The sequence below is a fragment of the Periophthalmus magnuspinnatus genome, chromosome 10, assembly GCF_009829125.3.
Source record: "Periophthalmus magnuspinnatus isolate fPerMag1 chromosome 10, fPerMag1.2.pri, whole genome shotgun sequence".
NCBI lineage: Eukaryota > Metazoa > Chordata > Actinopteri > Gobiiformes > Gobiidae > Periophthalmus > Periophthalmus magnuspinnatus.
Genome location: NC_047135.1, coordinates 4,892,127 through 4,915,971, shown reverse-complemented (window position 1 = coordinate 4,915,971; position 23,845 = coordinate 4,892,127). Strand labels below are relative to the sequence as shown.

The 23,845-nt window shown below is 38.4% G+C and overlaps 2 protein-coding genes across 2 annotated transcripts in view; both read left to right on the top strand.

Moving 5' to 3' along the window:
- The first annotated feature begins 428 nt into the window (after positions 1-428).
- dctn4 (dynactin 4) overlaps positions 429-23,845 on the top strand; it is a 44,006-nt gene continuing 20,589 nt past the window's right edge. The window contains exon 1 of the mRNA XM_033974210.2: positions 429-432. The gene's annotated coding sequence lies outside the window, so the exon portion shown is untranslated. The remainder of the gene's footprint in view (positions 433-23,845) is intronic.
- LOC117377817 (equilibrative nucleobase transporter 1-like) lies at positions 8,990-22,570 on the top strand. Its single transcript, XM_033974320.2, has 13 exons — positions 8,990-9,059; positions 10,085-10,300; positions 10,517-10,646; positions 12,873-12,919; positions 13,021-13,097; positions 13,753-13,845; positions 13,923-14,062; positions 15,378-15,490; positions 16,630-16,773; positions 17,359-17,466; positions 19,409-19,595; positions 20,788-20,911; positions 20,987-22,570. Exons 2-13 carry the CDS (start codon positions 10,114-10,116, stop codon positions 21,089-21,091), a joined length of 1,455 nt encoding a protein of 484 aa, XP_033830211.1. The 5' UTR covers positions 8,990-9,059; positions 10,085-10,113; the 3' UTR covers positions 21,092-22,570.

Genomic DNA, 23,845 nt, shown 5'->3' with positions numbered 1-23,845 from the left:
CGTGTCTGGGGTGAGGGAAGTTTGGGAGTCCCTGCTTAGACTGCTGCCACCGCGACCCGGCCCCGGATAAGCGGAAGAAAATGGATGGATGGATGGATGGTGAAATTAATAAGATTTTATTAATATATTTCTTATAGGACAAACCTTATTGGCAGTTACGAGGTCAAAGTACTCCCAAACCGGGGAGTACTTTCTTTTTTTTGGTGCTGGTTCCATCTTCGATTTGGAAAGACTTGCAAATGCAGTCAGACAACACAAGATGTTCGGGGGACTCCATTGCCATTTGCTGAGGCTTTTATGCTTCAAATGACACGCGGCATTTCCTAAACCAGCAAACCACTTCTTGAATCAGTCACGTGGTGCTTCAGGACGGTTCAAGCATCATCACAGACATCACCAAACCATGCTTCGAACCACACTTTGCTTTGTAGCTGCACTGATTACTCGACTCACGCTTCGAAGCCTCTGTTCATTTTGCCCATCACTAATTTTTTCCCATTGAGCGTTGGCTGGGGTGTGTGTGCCTTTACCACAATGAACTAATCTTTTTTCATTATTTTTATTAAACAGCATTTTAATCACTGTGATTTTAGCCTTAGCTTGTACAGGATCTGCTTCATCCTCATGCAACTTGCACTGTAAATGTTCTAGGAGTGTTATTGTGCCATTTTGTATTAACAATTTCAGTGTTTTATATGTTAAAATCCAAAATTTGTCAAAATTAGGTTACCATAAGAACACTGTATTATTGGAATTTATTAAAATTATTACTGTAAGAATATTAAATTTTAAATTTGTTAAGAGTACTGTCACTTTAAGAGTGTGTATCACGCAGCATGCAATCTACAATCAAAAACTAGTTAAAAATAATACACACAGCACCTTTAAAAAGTATCTTGCACACACTGGAAGCTAATGTCACTTTAAGAATATGTGTCACAGAGCATGTATTTTATACTCACTACTAGTTAAGAATATCAACAATTAGTTAAGAATAGAGCACACACACTGTGGGCTTTGCTTGGCCTTCACTTAGTTGCCTCAGTATTTATTCTTTTTTAAATATTCGTTACCTTGACACCTAGTGCCTTTGAGAATATGTAGCACACACCATGTATTCTAGACTCAATAATCAAGAATAGTTATCTCAGTATTTATTCTCTGTAAATAAATGTTGCCTTGGCGCCTTTATATTTGCCTTTATATTTTGGTACCCTTAGCGCTTTTATCTCTCAAAACTTCTTTACTTTGTGCACATACATATTAAAATCATTCACATACTGGCATAAAGTCTGGCAAACTCATAAAGTTACATTTAGCGAAAAAGAATCCAATATGCAGAACTCCGTATTTTAACGCAAGAGGTTTCTTACCTGTTAGTTGGCTTGACCACACCTTTGGATAAAATCAGTCAATATGGAGACTACGAGCTCATCATTTCAGGCCATTGATGAGCACATACTTCAGGGCGTTGATGAGCACATACTTCAGGGCACTGATGGGCACATACTTCAGGGCGTTGATGGGCACATACTTCAGGGTGTTGATGGGCACATACTTCGGGCCGTTGATGGGCACATACTTCAGGGCGTTGATGGGCACATATTTCAGGGCGTTGATGAGCACATACTTCAGGACGTTGATGGGCACATACATCGGGCCATTAATGGGCACATACTTCAGGGCGTTGATGGGCACATACTTCAGGGCGTTGATGAGCACATACTTCAGGACGTTGATGGGCACATACATCGGGCCATTGATGGGCACATACTTCAGGGCGTTGATGGGCACATACTTCAGGGCGTTGATGGGCACATACTTCAGGACGTTGATGGGCACATACATCGGGCCATTAATGGGCACATACTTCAGGGCGTTGATGGGCACATACTTCAGAGCATTGATGAGCACATACTTCAGGACATTGATGGGCACATACTTCAGGGCGTTGATGGGCACATACTTCAGGGCGTTGATGGGCACATACTTCAAGGCGTTGATGGGCACATACTTCACCAAGTTTCTTTGTTGGTTTCTATTCTGTTGCATGAAGAACAGGCACAGAGGCATGAAAATTGTACTTTAAGTCTTTATTGATAGTCACAGCAATAGAAATGCAGAGTCTAAAAAGTATCAAATGCTAGCAAAGTCTAAAGTAGAGTCTTACAAGTGAGTTTACTTTGAGGCTTATATCGTCCTCTCTTAGTGGGAGTCAAACACTCCTGTATGAAAGGAGGTTTCACTGAAGAGATGTGGCCATGACCAAAATGAGCGAAATGCAGTTGCTACCTCTCAGTTTCCCGAGGTTATGATAAATGGCAGCTGCTACATCTCTGTTTTATGGGAAACAGAACTTTTTGTACCTTGGTAAGGAAGCAAGCAATGTATTGCATATGAATATTGTTCACACTGCCTATCTTTATCCAATGTCTACACACTTTCTTTTCCTAAATTATCCAGACTATCCAATTAAGGTTAAGGTAATGTTAACATATATCTTATTTCATAAATTTGTCCTCTGCAGTTGACTCCTCCATCAGTGTCACTGGAACAACCTGGCGGGAGCATGACACAGAGAAGCACAGAGTTCATTGGAGTTCGTTTAGTCCGTTTCATCTTAGGAATCAGAGACTGGAGATCACATGGTCCATTTTTAAAATTTCACTTAAAACTATTTTGGAAAGAAGAAGTGTAAAGAGAGTCCCGTGGTTTTCTGACAAATCCAAAAACATGAGGACATGCCTCAGTGGCTGCCTCTAGATTTGCTGACTATCACAATATTTGAAAAAAGATCTGGTGTAACTCAATTAAACTTTTAAGTTATTGTGCTAAAATAGCAAACAAAATGTAACAGTTTAATAGTTAAAAACTTGTGCTCAGTGTAGGAAGAAGTACTTAGTTTTGTACAGTATCGATATCAGGGCAAAAAAATATTCAAGTAAAAGGAAAAATAACTCATGAAAAAAATCTGCTTAAGTTCAAGTATTAAATGTACTTAATGAGTAAAAAGTAAAATTATTTCACACAGATTTTGAGATCTAAGAAAGCTGTAGTCATTTTGATAAAGATTTGTGCTGAATTTTGTTCAACAGAGACAATTGGATCAATGTTTTTTGTGGCTGTTTTTCTTTGTATATTTTTGTTTGTTCAAACTACAAATGTTAACAATAATGAAAAATACTTTTCAGTCCTTCTCAAAATGTAGTGAAACAAAATAGCAAAGATACTTGCTCTCAAATGTAGTCAAGTTAAAGTAAAAAGTTCTCGATTTACCGGTCAATCTACATTCCTACCCTCAACTATGGTCATGAGCTCTGGGTAATGACGGAAAGGACAAGATCACGGATACAAGTGGTCAAAATGAGTTTCCTCCACAGGGTGGCTGGGCGCTCCCTTAGACATAGGAGCTCAGTCACACGGGAGGAGCTCGGAGTAGAGCCGCTGCTCCTACACGTTGAGAGGAACCAGTTGAGGTGGCTCGGGTATCTTTTCCAGATGCTTCCTGGACACCTCCCTAGGGAGGTGTTCCGGGCACGTCCCATTGGGAGGAGGCCCAGGACACGCTGGAGGGATTATATCTCTCGGCTGGCCTGGGAATGCCTCGGGATCCTCCCGGAGGAGCTGGAGGGAGTGTGTGCGTAAGAGGGAAGTGTGGGCCTCCCTGCTGAAACTGCTGCCTCCGCGACCCGGCCCCGGATAAAGCGGAAGAAAATGGATGACTGGATGGATGGAATATCCACAGGTAAAGTACAGATACCTAAAATTTATACTTACTGTTTTTAATTTGTTACGTTCCTCCATTGCTGGTACCTGAGTGATTTACTGTTACAGTCTTCCCTGAGCTGGAATTAAACCAAATACTTTACCAGCTGCAAACCCCATTGTGGGTCCAATGTTCCCTCTAAGTTTTCACGAGTCTGAGCAAACACACAAACTCCCTGAGCGGTCACATGGACCACTGTGAGCAACATCAGACGTGCGCACTGTGGTCATGCTGCATCGCATCCATCCAAGTTAAATGGTTTATTAAAAGAATCAAACTACTGCATTTACATTTCTGTTATAAGACTTTTAATTAAGTGCTTTAACCCACTTATACAAAGAAAAAATGACAAAAATCTTGCTCATGACCTGTGTAGTATGTTAACGCTATTGGAAGTATAAATATTTAATTTTAACTATGGCAAAACATGAGCTTCCAACCAAACCAAGCCAACTGTAAACTCCAATGTTGAAAACACACTTAACATTTTTATAGTAAAGCTCTGACTTGTATTATGAGTAAAAGCCATTGTGTGAAGCTTTTGCTGTGCACTGAGTGAGATTGCCCCACTGTGTCTGGGAGACAGTCCGGTAACTCTTTTTCAGTATATGACACGATCATTTGATTTTTACAACTCATAAACTAGTAACAGTATTCAATGACCAATACACACTGAGAGCGGGCCGTCGGAACGTTAAGGGGTTAAACAGCACTTAGAATCATTAGCGAGTTTTCACTCCACATCGGCCACATTGGCTAAAACACTGGTAGCGGCACATGAGGACGCCTGTCAGTGACGTTGATAAGCTGCACAAATACGTATGTGAATCACATAATTGGCTGGAGCAGCTCATCACCGGTCACACTCACTGACTCACATTGAAAAATAGCGCAGAATGAATTGTTGTATGTTTATTTTATTTGCAACTCTGGTTTGATTTTTTTGTGCGCAGTGCAGATTTTCTGTGCGCGGAGACCGTGTCAGCAGTGCGCAATTGCGCACGCGCGCAGCTTGGAGGGAACAGTGTGTGGGACCACTAAAAGTTTTCTTATTTTCAAAAACAGTAGTAACAGGGACATTTATGATCTCTGCTATGTAGTCCAAATTAAGTTACTGCCATCGATGTCAGAATCCAAAATCTATAAGACTACTTTGCATGAGACTGCAAAGAAGTCCCAAGTGTGGCGTGGTACTTTTCAGAAGGTCTAAGGTTTGACAGTGCAGGGCCTTTGACATAAACATTACAGTGGAAGGGGAGCTCACACAAAGGGAGCCATGGCTTCGGATTTGTATGGAAATTCACATCTGATGAGCTCAAACAAGAAGTAAATATGTTGCTTTTTAAAAATGATTTCCACGCAGAGTAAATCATCAGCCCATTACATTGATCCAAACTAATTTGATATTTATATAAGATGATGCTCTGAAACAACCCTCATAAATAAACTTTTTTTTTACTACTAGCTGTCAAGAGATTCATATTCTTGACGGGGAAACATGGGTTCATCGACATTGAGGGTTTTGTCAATGAGAAAACTCGCAAACATACAGCACTTCAGAGTCACATTGTGATCCAACATTTATGTAAATTTGTCTGAACACATTCTGTACTGTACAGGAGACACGGCACAGAGGAGACTGATGGACAATGGTCTACAGTCCCTCAGCCAATCAGGACGCAGAACACAATGCACATTCATACGCTGTAAAAAAATAAATAAATAAAGCATGTAAAATTGACATAATGTGACCCATTAGTGCTGTATTGGCATTGGTTTGACTTCTTATCTCTTCCCCCTTTTTCTCACTGACTCCATGTTTTTGTGGGATCACTCTGAGCTAAAGTGTGAGTAAATGCCAATCCTTGCTTGTCCCTTCAGAGAATTCAGGTTTTGATTCGTATGGTTTTGCTTCTCATGGTTTATTCATTAAAATCATTTTGTTGCCAAACCGTCAGGTATAGCTCAACCTAACTCTTATCTCACAAACACACCTTCCAATACTTTCCTCCAGAGGCTAAACTCATTCCTTTAGAGCTGGTATAGGCTCAGGCAATCTAGGGCTGTGATTTATTGTTTGTGGTTTTTATAAGCACACGGCTCTTGTCTTGTGGTTATTTCACATATTTTGCACATACTGTATTCTCTGTGTGAATTTAAGGTCAAGGCAAGGTAAGATAATTAAACTATACAAACAAACTTTGCTTTCTTGGCTCTGAATAATTAGAGAGCGCATCAGATGAAAGAAATAAGAAGAGATGCATGAAGAAAACTTGAAGTCAGTGGTCAGAGTTTATCAGACCTTAAATCCAGGAGTCAGTGTACCGCATCAGAGGAGATGACGTCATCCATTTGTCCATATATGGATATGTACACTATTGAGTTTATCACAGGTAAAGGCCAACTGCTTTTATTTCATTACCATGTCAAAGTGGAGAAGGGCCACAGTTCAATGTCAATATTTAACCAACCTTCAGCAATGCCCTCATCTCCCCTCATAATGTGGGTCCTTCACCATAACGGCGGAAATTGTTCGCAGCACAAACAGGTCCAGATCTGAACTATTATTGAAATATTAAAGGTGTTGCGTGCTCCTTTGGGCTCTGCGTTTGACGAGCCTCAGCCTGGTAGGGACATGTTTGGAAATAAGCAATAATCCATGTACATTCAGAGTAAAAATGTTATAAATGATGTAGCTCACTTGACTTACCTGCCTCTATATTCACTTTTTTTGTTTGTGGCATAGACTGTATGAAGAAGAGGACTAAATGAGTGTGATGTCACCCATAGCGTCATCAAGGCTAGTGGTTATAGGGCGATTTTTGAGCCAGGCTTTATATTTGGAATTCCGATCACGAGCAACCAAAGAGCCGATCTGGAGCGAAGCTGTGCAGTGCCAGTGGAGGGGCTTGAGGGGGCCCTAGTCTTCTCTAGGATAGCCAATACTGTCCCATAGCTCCCCCAAAGATTTTTGCCCCACTTTCATAAAACATATGATAAAATATTTAAATGTCAGTGTTCAAAATGCTGCGACTACAAATCCGACTTCCAAAACTGAACAAGAGGCTTGGATGAGCAGTGAAACGGCTTCACTCCTGCAACTTTTTGTCCACTTGACAGATTTGAATTTTGCTTTTACTATGGATCATACCTGAATGACGGAGAGATTACACAGATAAATTTAAACTTGTTAGGTAGGGGGAGGGGGGTCCACTTAAGTGAGGACGCACATCGAAGACCTTGGTACTCCGTTAGCTCCTAAAACCAAAAATGTCTGGTGCCGCCCCTGGGCCTTTCTGCACTAGGTTTGCATGTTCTGCCTGTGTCGCACCAAGTTTCCAATGGGTTCTCTGACTTCCCCCATCTATTTATTTGTGATTAAAGGTCTGTGGACACAGTTAATGCGTACTACTCCTGACAGACAAGACAAATTTCCCCAAAAGAACAATAAAATCCTTAAATAAAAAAACTAATAAGTAATAGTAATACCCCACATGAAAAGGTGTACAGTCTTTGAAATTTGAAAATGTATTATTGTTCCACTTTTATATTAACTGCAACTCTCCTTACTTAATAACGTCTGTGTATATTTATATTCAAAAAGACGTTTTCTCTTTTCCATTCAGTGATATGTTTCCCAATAGTCATGTGAGAATTGTAAGTCGTTTTGGGAAGTAGTGGATGCGTGCCACTTGTATGTGTAAAAAGCCAGTCTTGTGATGATGGTGTTGTGCAAAGGCATGCATATGGAAGTCTCATGAGTGGAACATAACCTGCAGGGCTTGACATCCATATGGCCAAAATAATAAATAAACTGCAGCCAATAAAAGAGTCACATTGGGCTCTTTTCCTGCAGCTTAGAACCAACATATTTATCTATTTTCTCAAAGCCCTTCATTCTGGCAGTTTCCTAACGGATATAGTTTGAAATTTTGGTGCTGACTTTCAGAGCTTTGCACGGTCAGGCTTCTTCCTACATCTGTCCGTTGATGCCTTCAAAAACCAACTCAAAACACATTTATTTGGTCAAGCATTTTAAGGTGCAGTAGTTTTTTAGGGGCTGCTGTGCCTGCCTTGTTGCAGTATTGACTCTGTTGTAATTGTGTGTGTATTTTTATGAGTTTTTACTTGCTATGAAGCACTTTGTGACTTCCCTCTCTGTGGAAGGTGTTATATGAATAAACTTCTTCTGCTGCTGCTTCCTGTTTTTCTTTTAATTGTAGATTTTATGCTACAGTTTATGCCTTTTCATGCCTGTTCATTGATCACTAGCTGGACCAAAATCAATCAAAAATGAATTGATAAAATTTATAAACCATGGCCCATATTTTTAAAGACATTCTAATAACTACCTTCTCACATTTAATAACTAGCTTCTCGTCAAACCCTAAATATTATATTTAGTAGCTCAGCTGGCACAGTGTTTGTTCACTGATCTGAAGGTTGGCGGTTCGAATTCCACTCTTGACATAAACATTGATTGATTGAGCGGTTTGTGCAGTTTGTTTATGTAAAGGGATTTGAGTGTCTTGAAGGTGGAAAAGCGCTATATAAAATGTGACAATTTTTTCCCCTTTGAAGTATGCAAATGTGAATGGCAAGAATGAGATTCCCCAGTTTTCTATTTGAACTATCCTTATATGTGGTGATTTATGACAAAAATGTTTCCACTCTGTTAGCGTGAAGTTGCTTTGTTGTTTCTCATTGTCTTAACTAAGTCCCAAAACATTCTTCAGTCACGTCGATGTTAAAATAGAGTGTTTACAATGCTCTTTGGCTTCCAGCATGGAAACAGGTTTGCTGCATATTATGTGGCCAGTCTATATGGGTTTGAGGAGTTGAGCTACATTCTGTGTTTACTGGACCCTGCTTAGTCTGTACCTGTTGTCTAGCTTTGTTTTGGATTTGTATATGTGAATTGAATATGCTCATTTTGTATTTTGTCACAATTTAAGCTTGATCTAGTTGATTGGCTTTACAAGCAAATACAAAATGTGTAATTATTCAAACAGCAGATGTCGTTAGTCTGCATACTCAAAGGTGACAGGATCAGGCTGACTATTGATATGTTAACGCATGTTTTGGTCGCAGTGACACCAGGTTTGCTGACCTTTCTGCCCTGGACCAGTCATGACTTCATCGGCAGATAATCATTCAAAGCAGTGCAGGAAATAGAAGGAGGGGGCAGCTGAGGAGGAACAGAAAGCAAGACTTGACATTATATAAAGAAAAGTGCGGTTAGGCAGAGGTGTGTTAACAGAAGATTGAGAAAGTTTCCTGCAGAGCCTGAGCTGTAAGTACATACTAAATTATATGTATAGACTTTACTGTTACAGCTGCTTTGCATGTGCTTCAAGTTGTAGCTTTGCTGCACACACATAATGTATCTGCATAACTTAAAGGACGTCCTCAGTGCACACATATTTTCTGTGCACTAATATTTATGTTCTGTCAATATATGGGATCATTTGTGCTGGGACCTAAAAAAAAGATACAATGCTGTTGTTTGCAAGTTAATTATTTATGTTTTACAGATGCATTTAAATTGTCTTGCATTCAGACAGTGCACCTACTTTTGTGTATTTTACAATGGTAATATTAGTGTTATGTTACAGATTAAGGTATTAAGTATTAAGTATTAACATATTACGGCAAGGGAAGTTTATTTCACAGTAATTCAAATTACTTTACAGAATAAGGAAGCATTTAAAATCACAATACAACAATGACACATTAAAAGAGAAGAGTGCAGAATAAAAATCTTTCAGTCATATGCAGCGCTAGAACTATTTGGAGCCTAGATTTAAACATACTCTTAAAAGTAAATTCCTGTCTCACATCTTCAGCACGATGGTTTCAGGCTTTAGCTGCAGTAAATTGTAATTGAAAAGCTGACTACATGTTTAGTCCTTACTCTTGGCATCAGCAGGAGATTGATCCCTAAACCAGGACTAAACCAGAACTGAACCAGGACCACATCAGGATTAAAGCAGGAGGCCAGTCAGAGATGTACTCCAGAGCTAAGCCGTGGACATACGTAAGATAATCAAGCTTTGAAGAACAAACTTGGCATGATTAAAATGAGGGAACCTTTGTTTTGAGAAAGTAAAGCTGCATGTTGAGAAGAAACTAAATGTATTAAACCATGAATTACAATACAATAGATTTGCGATATTAACGATGAGACTATTTAACAATGCTTTCAAATTTGTCATATTAAACTCTGGACAATATCTGAACGTTTTATGGTGGTTTTAAAGTAATTCTAATCCAACAATAACTAGTACATACAGTCATATCTTTCTGCATGTCTTTTAGGTTGATCATAGTTTCTTCAAGTTGGAGCAATGCTGTGTCTGAGGAGCTGCTCGAACGTCCGCAGATGGCTCACCTTTGCCACCGGACTAATCGAGTGTCTGTGTTTTGCTGGGGCTGTATTCGGATGGGCGTCTCTGGTTTTTGTCCTTAAAAGTGAAGGATATTTCAGCTCATTGTGTGTGAACTCCACAGGAATAAACGGCACCCACACACTAGGTCAGTTTATTTTAATTACTGAGAGACGTAAAGATGTGCTAGATCTAACATTTCAGGTGGACGGTTTGCCACCTGGTTGTCTCAGTATGACATGCCAAAATACTGAACTCGATCTAAAAGGAAATATGTGATTGGGTTACTGTAGGTTTCTGTTTTTGTTTGAGTTGCTTGCTTTAACATTACCCTTCTTAATTTTTTTTTATGTGTCATTTGCAGATTGCCGTGAACAGGATGAGCAGTTTTCTCTGGTTTTCACTATTGCATCTTTCATGAATAACTTTCTGACTCTGCCCAATGGTTTCCTGTTTGACCGCTTTGGAACTACTGTGGCGCGCCTCTTTGGCATGTGAGTCAAGTGATAAATACATTACTCACTCAAACTAAAGGTCATGACCTGAAAGTGAAGGGAAAGGAAAGGCAAAGATTAACGTGTGGAAAGTAAACCAGGTTCCCCAAACGCACAGGGCATATTGATGGTTTTGTAGTTGGGTTATCGTACTGTTTAACCCAAGTTATTTTGTTTTCCGAGACACTTAGCGAACTCGTGACCTCACTTGAACTGGATCACCGATGACATGGGACTCGACTCAAGTCCTACTGCTGATTTCTGTTTATAAATGCAAACTTCACTGCAGGATTTAGTGAGCACAGTTTGAAGAATAATATAACTTTACATGGACTGGAGTTATACCTGTGTCTCAGTTCTAGATGATAATAAGGATGATATTCTAGTGTGACTCAATATGCCATAGGAGGTGATCATTATTATTCATTCACTCCATCCCCGGTGGTTGTAAAATACACTGCCGGCACGCATTCAATGTGACTGTTAGAGTGTGTAAAAGGTCACACACTCTAATATTTGGTTGTTCCGCCTTTAGCTTTAACTACGTCGCACATTCGCTGTGGCCTTGTTTTGATTTCGCTTCTGCAAAGTCACAAGATTTATTTCCATCCAGTGTTGCATTAATTTTTCACCAAGATGTTGCATTGATGATGGTCGAGTCTGACCGCTGCACAAAGCTTCGACTTTTGACTTTTTTTTTTGGCCAGGCAGTGTACTTCTGTAGTGTGCCGTTTACTCCTCTGGGCCCCACAAGTTCCTCATGCACACCAAATTTATAGCAGAGCAGGGGTGTCAAACACATTTTCACCGAGGGCCATATCAGCAAAATGGCTGCTTTCAAAGGGCCAAATGTAAAATAAATCTAACAAATTTTATAACTTTTTAATTAACCGTTTATGTATTTATTACTTATTCAAGTTACAAATATATGCATTTGCCTAAATATAAAAATATGACTGTGTACCTGCGTATCTCCTGATGAATTGAGATTTTAAGACCATCATACCTTTTAATTTACCCTGTCGAGGGCCATATAAAATGATGTGGAGGGCCACATTTGGCTCACGGGCCTTGAGTTTGACACATGTGTAGTAGAGGAATTGGGTGAAGTGCACAAGGATGGATGAAAGCACTAACCACAGACACTGTCACTCATTTACTATTCTTTTATTTGTCTAAAGCAGAACACGATTCTAATATTGCGCCTGTTTTTGAATTCATACTTTAGTCTGTGGACATGCTCTGGGGTTCTTTACAGCTTGAGCTGACTGAAGCATGAAACTAAGAAAACATATGGTTGCTTCTCTCTCTATTAGAATTTGATCTCGGGAAAAGCCACGGGGGATTGAAAAAGAAATATCTGCATGTTTTTAGGTCACTTACATCTTGTACACATCTGCTACGTAAATAATATTCATGGGTTTGAAGCTATGGCAATGGTCCTTCATACCACAGAAATCAAATAAAATGAATATATCTTTTGAAAGGTGAAAAGTAATAGAACATAAATCATGTAAAATAAAAAAAAAATCCAGTTATATTTTTATTTAGATTAGCCATTATTACAATATTTGAGATACAGACATGCAGTAGATGAACCAGGCAGTATAAATCATCTTAATTGGACGCCCCCTTACTCCGACTGTTTAAATATCCAAAATACAAAATGTTAGCTTTATCCTTCATAATAAACACCTCTTTGTGTATGTAGCCCATTTTAATTTCCTGTGCATCTCTGAGTTTATCCACGTCTCCTCTCTCCGACTTCATCTCTATTTGCATTCCTCCTCTTTTTTTGCTCCTCCACCCATTTTAATAAAAAACACATGGGTTTCGTTATACCTCTTTGTTATTTGGGATTTTGACATAATCTGGGCTAATAAACTGATATAGTTTATGAAGAAGGGCAATGGATTATAGAGTTCTGAGACTGCACGGAGAGACGAAGAAACGCCTTTACAAAACATATTATCCCAGTGTCCGCCCATCTGTTCAACTTTGACAACCTTTGTGCAAATTTTAGATGCTTTTTCTCACATAGCTTTTGTTTTATCTATCCAAAGACCATTTTATGATTCAGTGTCTGGTGCGTATTATTTCCCAGCAAGAAACTCCTTTGAAATGTCATGACCATTACATAACATTGTGTCTCAGAGAATAGCTTTGTGGCATGTTCACACACTTCACACTTAAAAGAATGTTTAACAATTTCTTTTGTCTTTTCAGATTTCTGTACACTATGGGCACATTGTCGGTGGCATTTTCATCTGCAGGTAAAATCAATAACTTTATTCTGAGATTTTCCCCTAAACTGATGATTCTAGTTTCAAATAGTTTGTTCATAGTTTGTTCAATAACTGTCTTTCCCTTCCAGTTCTCTCCAACCTGCTGTTTCCAGCTATGGCATTTTTGGCAGTGGGTGGAATCTTACTCCTAATGACGAACATGCAGGTAAACAGATCACTGAAAGACATTTGGAGTATTTTATATAGTAGTAGCAATGTAAGGTAAGGTAAGGTCAGTTTATTGGTATAGCACAATTCCTACACAAAGTGATAATACGAAAGACATTAAAATCACAATACAAACAAATCAAAATCTACATAATCAGCCTAAAATAAACATTAAAAGAGAAGAGGCAGTCTAGTCCTCCTCATGTGAGATGGTTCATGTGGCTCATGTGGGAGATGTTCTTTGGTGCTGGTCCATGGAGAGACTTGTACATGAGCAGAGCTGTAGCAGCTGATACAATTGTAGGACCGAGTGTTACACATAGTTTTGTTGTTTTGTGGTACTTTTTTAATATATATCTTAGTTTATCCTGCATTTTTAGGGAATTAAATTACTTGTAATAATATAAACAATCAAACATCTCACATATTTGGTTGTGTCATTTAGTCCTGTGTAAACTCATACTGGCTGTCCATGGGTTTCAGAAGGATGAAAAATTAGAGCAGTTGTCATAGTAATTAACAATTTAAAAGTAAATATTATTATCATTATTATTATTTGAATAGTCAACTGTCCTAAAAATGGCGCCATGTAACAGAAGCTGAAACCCCTGGACTCTCTGACAGTTGAATAATCATCATTTTGTTTTGCACAGGTGGGAAACTTGTTTGGTGCTCGCCGCTCCACCATCATCACACTCTACAACGGAGCATTCGATTCTTCTTCTGCGCTTTTCTTGATCGTTAAGGTGAGAGCAGACACAGCCGTATAAAGCAGTTCCGTATCCATCCCTTTTCATTCATTTTATCATGTGATGTGTTTCAGCTGTTGCATGAGGCCGGTTTCTCCGTCCGTGCCTTGTTTCTGTTCCTATCGGCCTGTAGCGTCATTCATTTGCTCAGGACTTTCTTCCTTCTACCTCGAAAATTCATCCCGTACCCACTGCCCGAGCAATACACTTACGGGTACGACTCCTCAAACTTACTTTTATGCATTATAATCTATACTAAAGGGCCCATATTACACTATTTTCTGATCTATGTTATAATGTTTCCTCATTACAAACAGACCTGGAGTTGTGTTTTGTTTCATTCACACATGTTTAACACACAAATCCTGCAAATTTAGGCTGAGTTCTTCCCTCAAATAAAAAAAACACTCCACTTTGTGATGTCATGTGGTGATACAGGAAGTGCTCCAGTGTGTTTTTAAACTCCATACACCTTCATTAGAATCATTTGGATGATTTTAGTCATGGAAGTGCCAATCTCTACTGAACAAAAGGTAAAAGGAGCTGTTAACTTTAAAAATACCACTTCATGACATCACAAGGTGGAACAAAGCATTTTGAGCTTTGGAGATGTAGACAGACTAATAATAAAAAGTTACCCAAACATGTGTGAATGAAACAAAACACAACTCCAGGTCTGTTTTTGAGGAGGTAACAGCATTATAACATGGCTTAAAGTTCACAAGAGTCCGTTTTGTTTCTAAAAGCTTAACAAAATTAAAATGGACAAAAACGATGATTTTAATTTAGTTTATAGGTTACACACCATGGTGGAAATGTACTTAAAGAACACAAAGTAAAAGTATTTCGCACAGACTTTGAGGTTTTATGAAGCTTCAAATGTAGTAATTTTGATAAAGATTTGTGCTGAATTTTTATCAACAGAAACAACTGAATCAATAGTGTTTTATGGTTGTTTTTACCTGAATAAATTTGTTTCCTAAAATTATGAATATGTTACAAATAAACCCTCCGCTTTTTCAGCAGATCTCAAACAACTATGAAAAAAAAATAAAAAATACTTTCACTTTTCAGTCCTGTTCAAAAATGTAGTGGAGTATAAAGCACAAATACTTTCTCTCAAATGTAGTGAAGTAAAAGTAAAAAGTATCCATTTTAAAATCTACTTGAGTGCAGTACAGATGCCTAAACGTATACTTAAGTGCAGTACTTTACTACTTTTACTTCGTTACGTTCCACCACTGGCTACACATGATTAAAATCCATGTAGTCTATGCTTTTGCCGCGATGGTTTTGATCTCAAATGTTCTCTTTCATATTTTTGTCTAAATAAATGTATGTATCTGTATTGTCTTAACACTTTCAGAACAGCCTTATATTTAGACCTATACATTCATTTCCATTGTCTGAATCCACCAGTTGACATTCTTCTGTCTTTGTCTGTGAATTGCAAAAACAATCATCTCAAAACTTCAAACAGACACACATGTTCACGATAATAATTACACAGTAAACCTTGTTCATGTCAGGATTTCCTGTGGCCAGTCCCAGTCTCAGAGTCAAGAGCCATCCTCGGAGAACGGCTCCATTAAAGCATCTTCAGAGGAAATGCCGCTAGAAACTGACATCGCTCCAAAACAAGGTCAGCAAATACACCTCACGTATGATTCATGAAACAAAATCGATCTTAAAGGGCCCGTATTACGCTAATTTCTGTGTTATAATGTTGTTTCCTCATCACAAACAGACCTGGAGTTGTGTTTTGTTTCATTCTCACATGTTTAAACTCACAAACCCTGCATATTTAGGCTGAGTTCTTCTTCTCTCAAACAGAAAACACTCTGTTCCACCTTGTGATGTCATCATGTGGTGATACAGGAAGTGCTCCACTGTGTTTTTAAACTCCACACACCTTCACTAGAATCATTTGGATCATTTCAGCTCTGGAATCGCTAATCTCTACTAAACAAAATGTAAAAGGTAGCGGTTAAGTTGAAAACTACAACTTGATGACATCACAGGGTGCAACAGAGCATTTTGAGCTTTGGAGATGTAGACAGACTAATAATAAGGGTTACTCAAACAGGCAAACTCCAGGCATGTTTTTGAGGAGGTAACAGCATTATAACATGGCTTAAAGTTCACAAGAGTCTATTTTGTGTAATATAAGACCTTTAAGAATGTAAAGAAATGAAGTTTTGACAGAGACGGACAAACCTGGCTGCAGGGGCGGAGTTTAATCTACTGTTATCTGTTAGACTGCCCAGTTTAGCAGCTCTGTTTCAAATGTGGTTGTGGCCGGAATTTGAGTGTTTAGTCCCACTTTTAACAGTTTGCAGTGGTCTAAAGTTACTCTTTACTCGCTCTATGAATTCAAAACATCCTAACAGTTTGCAGTCTTGGTAAAGCTAACAACAACTATCGTGCTAACCATGCACTTCCTGATTCTCGGGCAATAAAATGGTTTATATTTAGATACAGACAGTACACAGCTGACTTATTTTAACCTCAGGAGCTGCTTATGCAATATATCTGCACTGGGGCAAGAGAAAGTTTGTTCAAATATATAGAAAAAAAAATAAATAACACAACTTTCTATTCAAATTTCGCTCTTCCTACAAACACAAAATGGCCACTGCAGTTGCCACGACGACAGTATTTATGATCTCTCTAGTTTTATTCACACCACACTGATATCACCATAGACCAGTTAGCTGAGCCGAGTGAGAAATGACTTGTTTTTTGTTGTGCTAATACCGTCCTCACTATCTCTTTTCGCAGAGAGGAGTTTCCGTGAGTGTCTGCTGTCGCGGTTCTTCTTCTGGCACCTCGTCTGGTTATCAGTGATGCAGCTGCGCCACTATCTGTTTATCGGGACACTCAACCCTATGCTACAACGGCTCACGGCGGGGGAACCTTCACTGGGTACTATGGCATCTTGTACTATGGCAGAGTGAAACGTGTAGTCAAAGTGGGTTATAAACTCGCTTTACTTGCGCTGTATTTCCCTGCAACTCAAATAATTCCCCATTGAAACAGTTAACAAACTTTAGATTTCGCTGTGTTTGAATTTCACTAAGGATTAAAGATGCACTGTGTACTTTTCTGGGTGTCCGCCACCTCCCCCAGTATTGGTTTACCTGGAATGTTTCACCGTACTCCATTTACACATGTTTTTATTGCTAAAAAACTCTTAAAAATATGCATTCCTACTATGAGTGGGTTTGCTTCTCCACAGATCTGAACTGTAACTTGTCCTGGTGATGCTACCTGCTTGTCTCCATAGAAATAGATACGTTTAGTAACATGGCAAAGTAAAAGTAAGCTCCATGCAGACACGAAAAGTTCTATAGTGCACATTTAAGTAAGAAAGTAACACGAGGATCATTACTTTACTTGGGTCGTTTTTTACTTATAATTGAGTATTTTTTTAGTGTCCTGCGCCTCTTCTATGTACAGGTATGTTCTATAAAATGATGAAATAACTAGATTTATTCCTGGTTGTTGCAGTGAGCCAGTACATCAACGCGTTTGCCGTCACTCAGTTGTGTGGAGTGCTGTGTGCTCCCTGGAACGGGCTCATCATGGACAGACACAAGGGCCGACCACGAGCTCAAGGTAACACCAAACACAATACAATACTCTTTATTCACTTATGAGTCTTTTAAATAAAGTGAGCATTCATGTTACTGCCCGGAGCCTGGATCTGGCCCAGTAACAATGGGCCATAGGCAAAGAGGAGTCATTACTGTAGATATATAAATAATAAATATGTACTTTTTCACAAGGCTGTATCAAAACTATATCGATAAAGAAAAAACACAGTAAGGGAAATGGATATGAATAAGCAGAAGTGTAGTGATGTAATGTGGGACTGCATTAAATAAATACAGTCTACTTGATGTTTAGATTGTACTGAAGCTTTAATGAATATATCTTTGACTAAATAGACTTGTGTCCTTGTTTTAAGCTTTAAACGGGAGGTATTATGTAAAATGTACTTTAACGTATCTGTTTTTGACCTGTAGTCCCTCGTCGCTTGCTCAAAGTTGTACTTAATGCATGTTTTAATTAGTTATTGAGTAAGTTTTTTCCATAAAACAAGCACAAATTGACAGTACAGTGCAATATACATCAATAAAACAAAACAAACAAAAGACATCGAACAAGAGGTTTCTTTCGCTTCGGCTTTTGCTTCAACTTGAATACTATTTTTATTGAAGTAACAGTACTCTTAAGTAAAAGTCGTGGTTATTCTTCTCACCGTTATTTAATCTAAGGGACAAAAGCTTTATGTTGAGTTGTTTCAAGCAAAACAAGCAAAAATGGACAGTACAATGTAATATAGATCACCAAAAAAACAAAACACATTGAACAGGAGGTTTCACAGAGTACAACGTTTTCAGCTTTTTGTAGAGTTATAAACACATCTATAAAAGGATGAAGTGTTTTGTTCTGTTTTAATCTGTCTCAAACATAAGGAACAAACCAATAATGTGTATTTCAACAACCCCCCACCCCCTTTCTCCACCCACAGGTCTGTGTTTACTTTAATTATATATAAAAAAAAAATAATTCTAGAGTCATGTTGGTTTCAAAAATCTCACATGGTTGTTCGTCTTCTGCTTTATTCCTCACTGAAGAGGTCCCAGTTCCTCAGTTTTGAACAGTTTTGGTCAACAGGTTTCTATTTACACTCACTTGGTTTCATATTAAAGGAATCATGTGTAAAAGTCTGATATTAAATTCCATAAACATGACTTAAGATATGAGGTAGACATGTTCAAATCTTGTATAGCTTTTACTGATAACAATTATAATGCTGATTTATTCTTACTTAACAAAAACACTGGACATGTCGTGTATAGTTCATGTTATAATTTGGCAAAAGCAGAACAAACCTCACATGAGCCTCTTACTTGGGTTGCCAGTTTAAATCCTCAAATCCAGTAGATTTAAACCTACAATTATTAATTTACTTCATATTATTTTATTAACCTTTATGTAACCAGATGAAAAACTCCATTGAAAAAAACATTTACACATTTGCACTAAAATAGAAACAGTATAAATGATTTTAGAAGATTTTATTAAAGATCATAGCTGCGTTTCCATCACTTTATCTTTAATGTGCTTTTTTTTTTTTTAAATCACATAAATAGTAACGTGATCTAGAACGCTTAATTCACATAAAAGTTTATTCTCTTCAGCTGGATTTTGAAGGTAAACGCACTTAATGTTCATAGGATTCTTGTTCTTTTTTTTTTTTTTTTTTTTTTTTTTAAATGGAGCAAAACCCTCTTTAAGAAACTAGCGCACAAAGCTCCAGGGACTCTCTCTGATCTGAATCCTCACTAAACCCCAGCACCTGCAGCAGTGTGTGTCATCTGTATAGTGAGCATGAAAAAACACTTGTATGTGTCCTCTATGGTGACCCACGTTCAGTTGTGATTGTAGTACATTTAGTAAAACGTGTGGCTACATCATAGACTGTATATATAAATGGATATAGCTAACTTGCACTACATCCAGTTTCTTTAAGTGTGTTTTGTCTTTTCAGGAGAGACTGAGCAGGAGGCAGATCTCAGAGCCTCGGTGCTGTCCTTGGCCCTGACGGCGTTTCAGTGTTTGTTGTTTTCTCTGTGTGCGACCATCCCCTCTCTGCCGCTCCAGTACGCCACCTTCATCCTGCAGGTGCTCAACCGCTCCTTCCTCTACGGCGGCAACGCGGCCTTCATCAGTGTGGCGTGAGTATCCAATATATAGATATATATGTTTGCTCTAGTTTGGTTTATCTGTTTTTTGGTAACACTTTATAATAACCTCAGTATTATGACGGCACTGCAAAGTGTGGAAGTCTTTAAAAAAGGACTAACATTTTTACTCCAAAAAAAACTCTTCACCTTGTTCCTCTTCTTGATCCTCTTCTTGTTCTTCTTGTTCTTGTTCTTGTCCTTCTTGTTTCTCTTCTTGATCCTCTTATTCTTCTTGTTCTTGTCCATCTTGTTCCTCTTCTTGATCCTCTTCCTGTTCTTGTCCTTCTTGTTCTTCTCGGTCTTGTTTTTTTGTTCTTGTCCTTCTTGTTCCTCTTCTTGATCCTCTTCTTGTTCTTGTTCTTCTTGTCCTTCTTGGTCTTGTTCTTTTTGTTCTTGTCCTTCTTGTTCCTCTTCTTATTCTTGTTCTTCTTGTTCCTCTTCTTGTTCTTGTTTTCTTCTTGTTTTCTTCTTGTTCTTCTTCTTGTCCTTTTTCTTTTTGTTCTCCTTCTACTACTTGTTCTTCTTCTTGTTCTTTCACTTTTCTAGCTTAAAGATGCTTCTGAGATTATAACTACTTAATCAAGATGATAAACTATTGGTTGATTATTATTAAGTCTTTGTGCTTTATTAAGGCTAATTAAAGTGTAGTTATTATAAGTCGTTGCCAGATACTTTACATCAGATTGAGCTAAACCTAATTTCCATCTGCAGTCGCGGAGCAGGTAAAGAAACACAATTAAATACATCCAATATGCATCCATTTACTATGAAAACATGCTGTCTCCACTCTTTCCTCACATTTCACGCTTCATATTTTACAAAGTATTACTACATTTGAAATTACCACATGCAAGTACAAACTATGAAACCTTTGATTAGAGGAAGAGTGGCGTGGAGACATAAAGGCCACCGATGTATTTAAATTAGTTATAGAAACAAATACATGTACATTTTTAAAGCTCACAAATGTATGAAGTGATGATAAGACAGTAAGTAAAAAGTTATACTCGAAACAAAGGGTTAAATTGCCATATTTCAAAGCATCTCTATCTGTAGCTGTTGTGAGGTACTGTAGTTCTGGGGAGTATTTGATATCAAAAGTGATCCAACCTTGAACGATTGTAAATAAACCGTGAAAGCACTAAAATACTTAATATATTTATGATTTTTTTTTGTGTTATAGCTTCCCATCATGTCACTTCGGTAAACTGTACGGCCTGGTTATGGCTCTGTCTGCCCTGTTTTCAATCCTGCAGTATCCTTGTGTAACACTGGTAAAACACGTTCTGAATGGAGACCCGTTTTACGTGAGTTCAAGCTAAATATTACTCAAAGTGGCTTCACTTGTTTACAAAACTCACATGATTGATTTTCTTCTTCAGGTCAACATTGGTCTGACCGTCCTGAGTCTTTTGGCTTTCGTTCACCCCATCTCCGTCTACCTCCACTGTCGCCGTCAAGCCGCAGAGCGAAACAGCAAACTCTAACCTCTATTTCTACTGCGTTATTAAGTAGTAGTATTCGGAAAAAAATACATGTGGAGCTTAAAAAGTTACAAAGCAATGCAAACAGCTCAGGTCGATACGAAGTTACATAAAGACCTGGTCATAGCAAAGGTTGTGTTTGACTATTACGACAAGCAGAGGTCGGTAGTACTCAGTTATATTTACTCCTTTGCAGTATTCAAGTAATTTTCAGAGTACTTTTCTACCAGCACACCTTCACTATGACCTACTTGAGTAATATTTTAAGTCTTACTTGAGTAAAAGTTGCAGTTTTTCTTCCCACTGTGAGCAAGTCTACAAGTACGACAATATGAAACGACTTGGGTATTTGTGTTTCTTGCAGCACTCCTTCAGATGTGATTTAGTTTGTCTCATTTTTGTGTCTGTTCCATAGACTTTATATAGAAATGGACATAGCTAACCTGCTAGCCACTGCGTTCCAAATAGGAAGTGAGCGTAGGCGCACTTCCGGCTCCATTTACTCTGGCTCCAATTCACTTTACACTGGAAAACTGTGGTCACTCTCTCTGTAACTGCTGCTGTCAGGCTCGTCTTTTTGGTTTTAAATGTTCGTATTAACCCGCCCTACATGATCCTGGTGTTTATTTTGCTGTAAAATGTCAGAAAAATCAAGATATGAACATTAATAACAGACAAATCAGGCGCCTTCTTTCTCCGAGGTCACCCCCCGCTAGCATTAGCAACAGGTTTGATTGACAGTTGCTAAGCGGCCGCTCAACACTACATGAGCGGGGCAGCTGGCAAGGAGCGTTACCTTTAACAGCGTCGCTCCAGATTGGCTCTTTGGTTGCTATGATACTCGCGGTCGGAATTCAGCTCCAAAGTACGCGCTATATCTGCTAGCCTCGATGAGCTTCATTTTCCTTGAGCTTAATTCACTTAATCCACTTTTTTACACAGTCGATGGTCTGTTCTTTGAAAATAGCAGATTTGGTGCATTGTTTAATGTTTTGTCCTGACAGTTACTCTTTAAGTTACTCTTACTTGAGTAGTAGTCGTCCGAAAAACTTTTTTAATCTTGAGTCATTTCTTTGACCACTACTTAGTACTTCTACTTTTATATATTATTTTTGAAGTAACGCTACTCTTACTTAAGTCAACATTTTGGAGACTCTACCCACCTCAGTAACAGTGAAGCACTTACACTACCATGTGAATTGTTGTACTGCCCCCTATTGCCATGGTGCTGTTATTACAACCTCAAAGTGAAAGAAATGTGAAAAGGGAGGTTGTTTGTTTGTTTTTTGAGATGGGAGGGACAGGACAGAGTGGAATTACGCTGGATTACAAAGGGCCATAGCAATTATAGTCTGTTACTTGTTCGTATATGCAAGAGACTATATTATTACCAGTTATTTTTGTATGTGTATTATTATATATGTATGTTTTTTTAATATTTGATTTGCTTTGCTACTAAATAAAATGTACGTTTTAATAGAGATAATTGTGTTAAGATTATTGCCTGATATTACACAGCAACTTCCAACTCAACTTGCTTTGCTGTAAGAACGAGCATCTGTCACATGGGGATGACAAAGTGCAGGTTTTTACAGCCTCTGATAACAGAAGGATGCACTCGAGTTCAGAGCGTGGATCTATTAATATATCCAGAAGCTGTTACATTCTTGTGTCGAAATGCATCTAACCTAACAACAACGTGTGACGTGTTACTGTCCATCATCTCTCACCAACTCACAAAACAGGACTGACCCACCCACTGGCCACACGAATGATGTGACATGAATGAGTCAGGTCTTTTGAACAGTTCTTTAAAGTTCTTTTCATTTTTTTAATAGAGCTGAATTTTTCTTTCTAATTTGTATGCATTTTTATGGTGCTTAACACTGAACCGACACAAGAATCAGAACAGAAGCAGAGCAGGAGACATGAGTGAGAGCTGTGTGCACAAAAACATACTTGGCATCATATCAACAGTTTGTAAATTATGTATTTCATAATTTGAAAGGGTAAACTCACTCCCAGTCTCAGTTTGGACCATTTTAAACACATTAAGCCTTGGCCATTTCTTTCTGTGATTAGTTTGTTGTGCAGATACGGTCAGGACTTTGCTCAGACCTGCTCTGGTCACAGACTGGCAGCCGTCCAGCGTCCCAAGTCTCTCTGAATCTCTCTCCTTGAGCATCTCTCCTCCTGGTCCTTAGTCTCCCTCAGAGCATCTGAGCTCTGAGTATTTACACCAGAATGACAAAGCTACATACATTTCAAAGCAGAGGTTTTTGTTTTACATCCATGAGATAATGAAGTTTTACACCTGAGGAAAGATAAGACGACAAACACTTTCCTGGAGGATGGGACGGAGCCTTCACACATGTTAATGTCTAGTCTGGGTCTCTTCATTTACACAATGAGTACAATTAAATTTCCATCACAGTAATGTTGTTTTTCAGCTTTCAAATAAGAACAGCAAAGATAAAATATATTAGTGAATTAAAATAACTATCTTTGTGGTAAATGGTCACATTTTTATATAGTGCTTTTTCATCTTCAAGACACTTAAAGCGCTTTAACAAGGAACCAATCACCCATTTACAAACACATTCATACCCCAGTGTTGGGTCAAATGGTTCAGTGGATCTGACTGCACAACCAATGATGTTTATGTTGTGAGTAGGATTTGAACCGACCTTCTGATCAGTGGACAAACTCTACCAACTCAGCCACTGTCGCCATGGCTACTGTCACTAATGTGCAAAA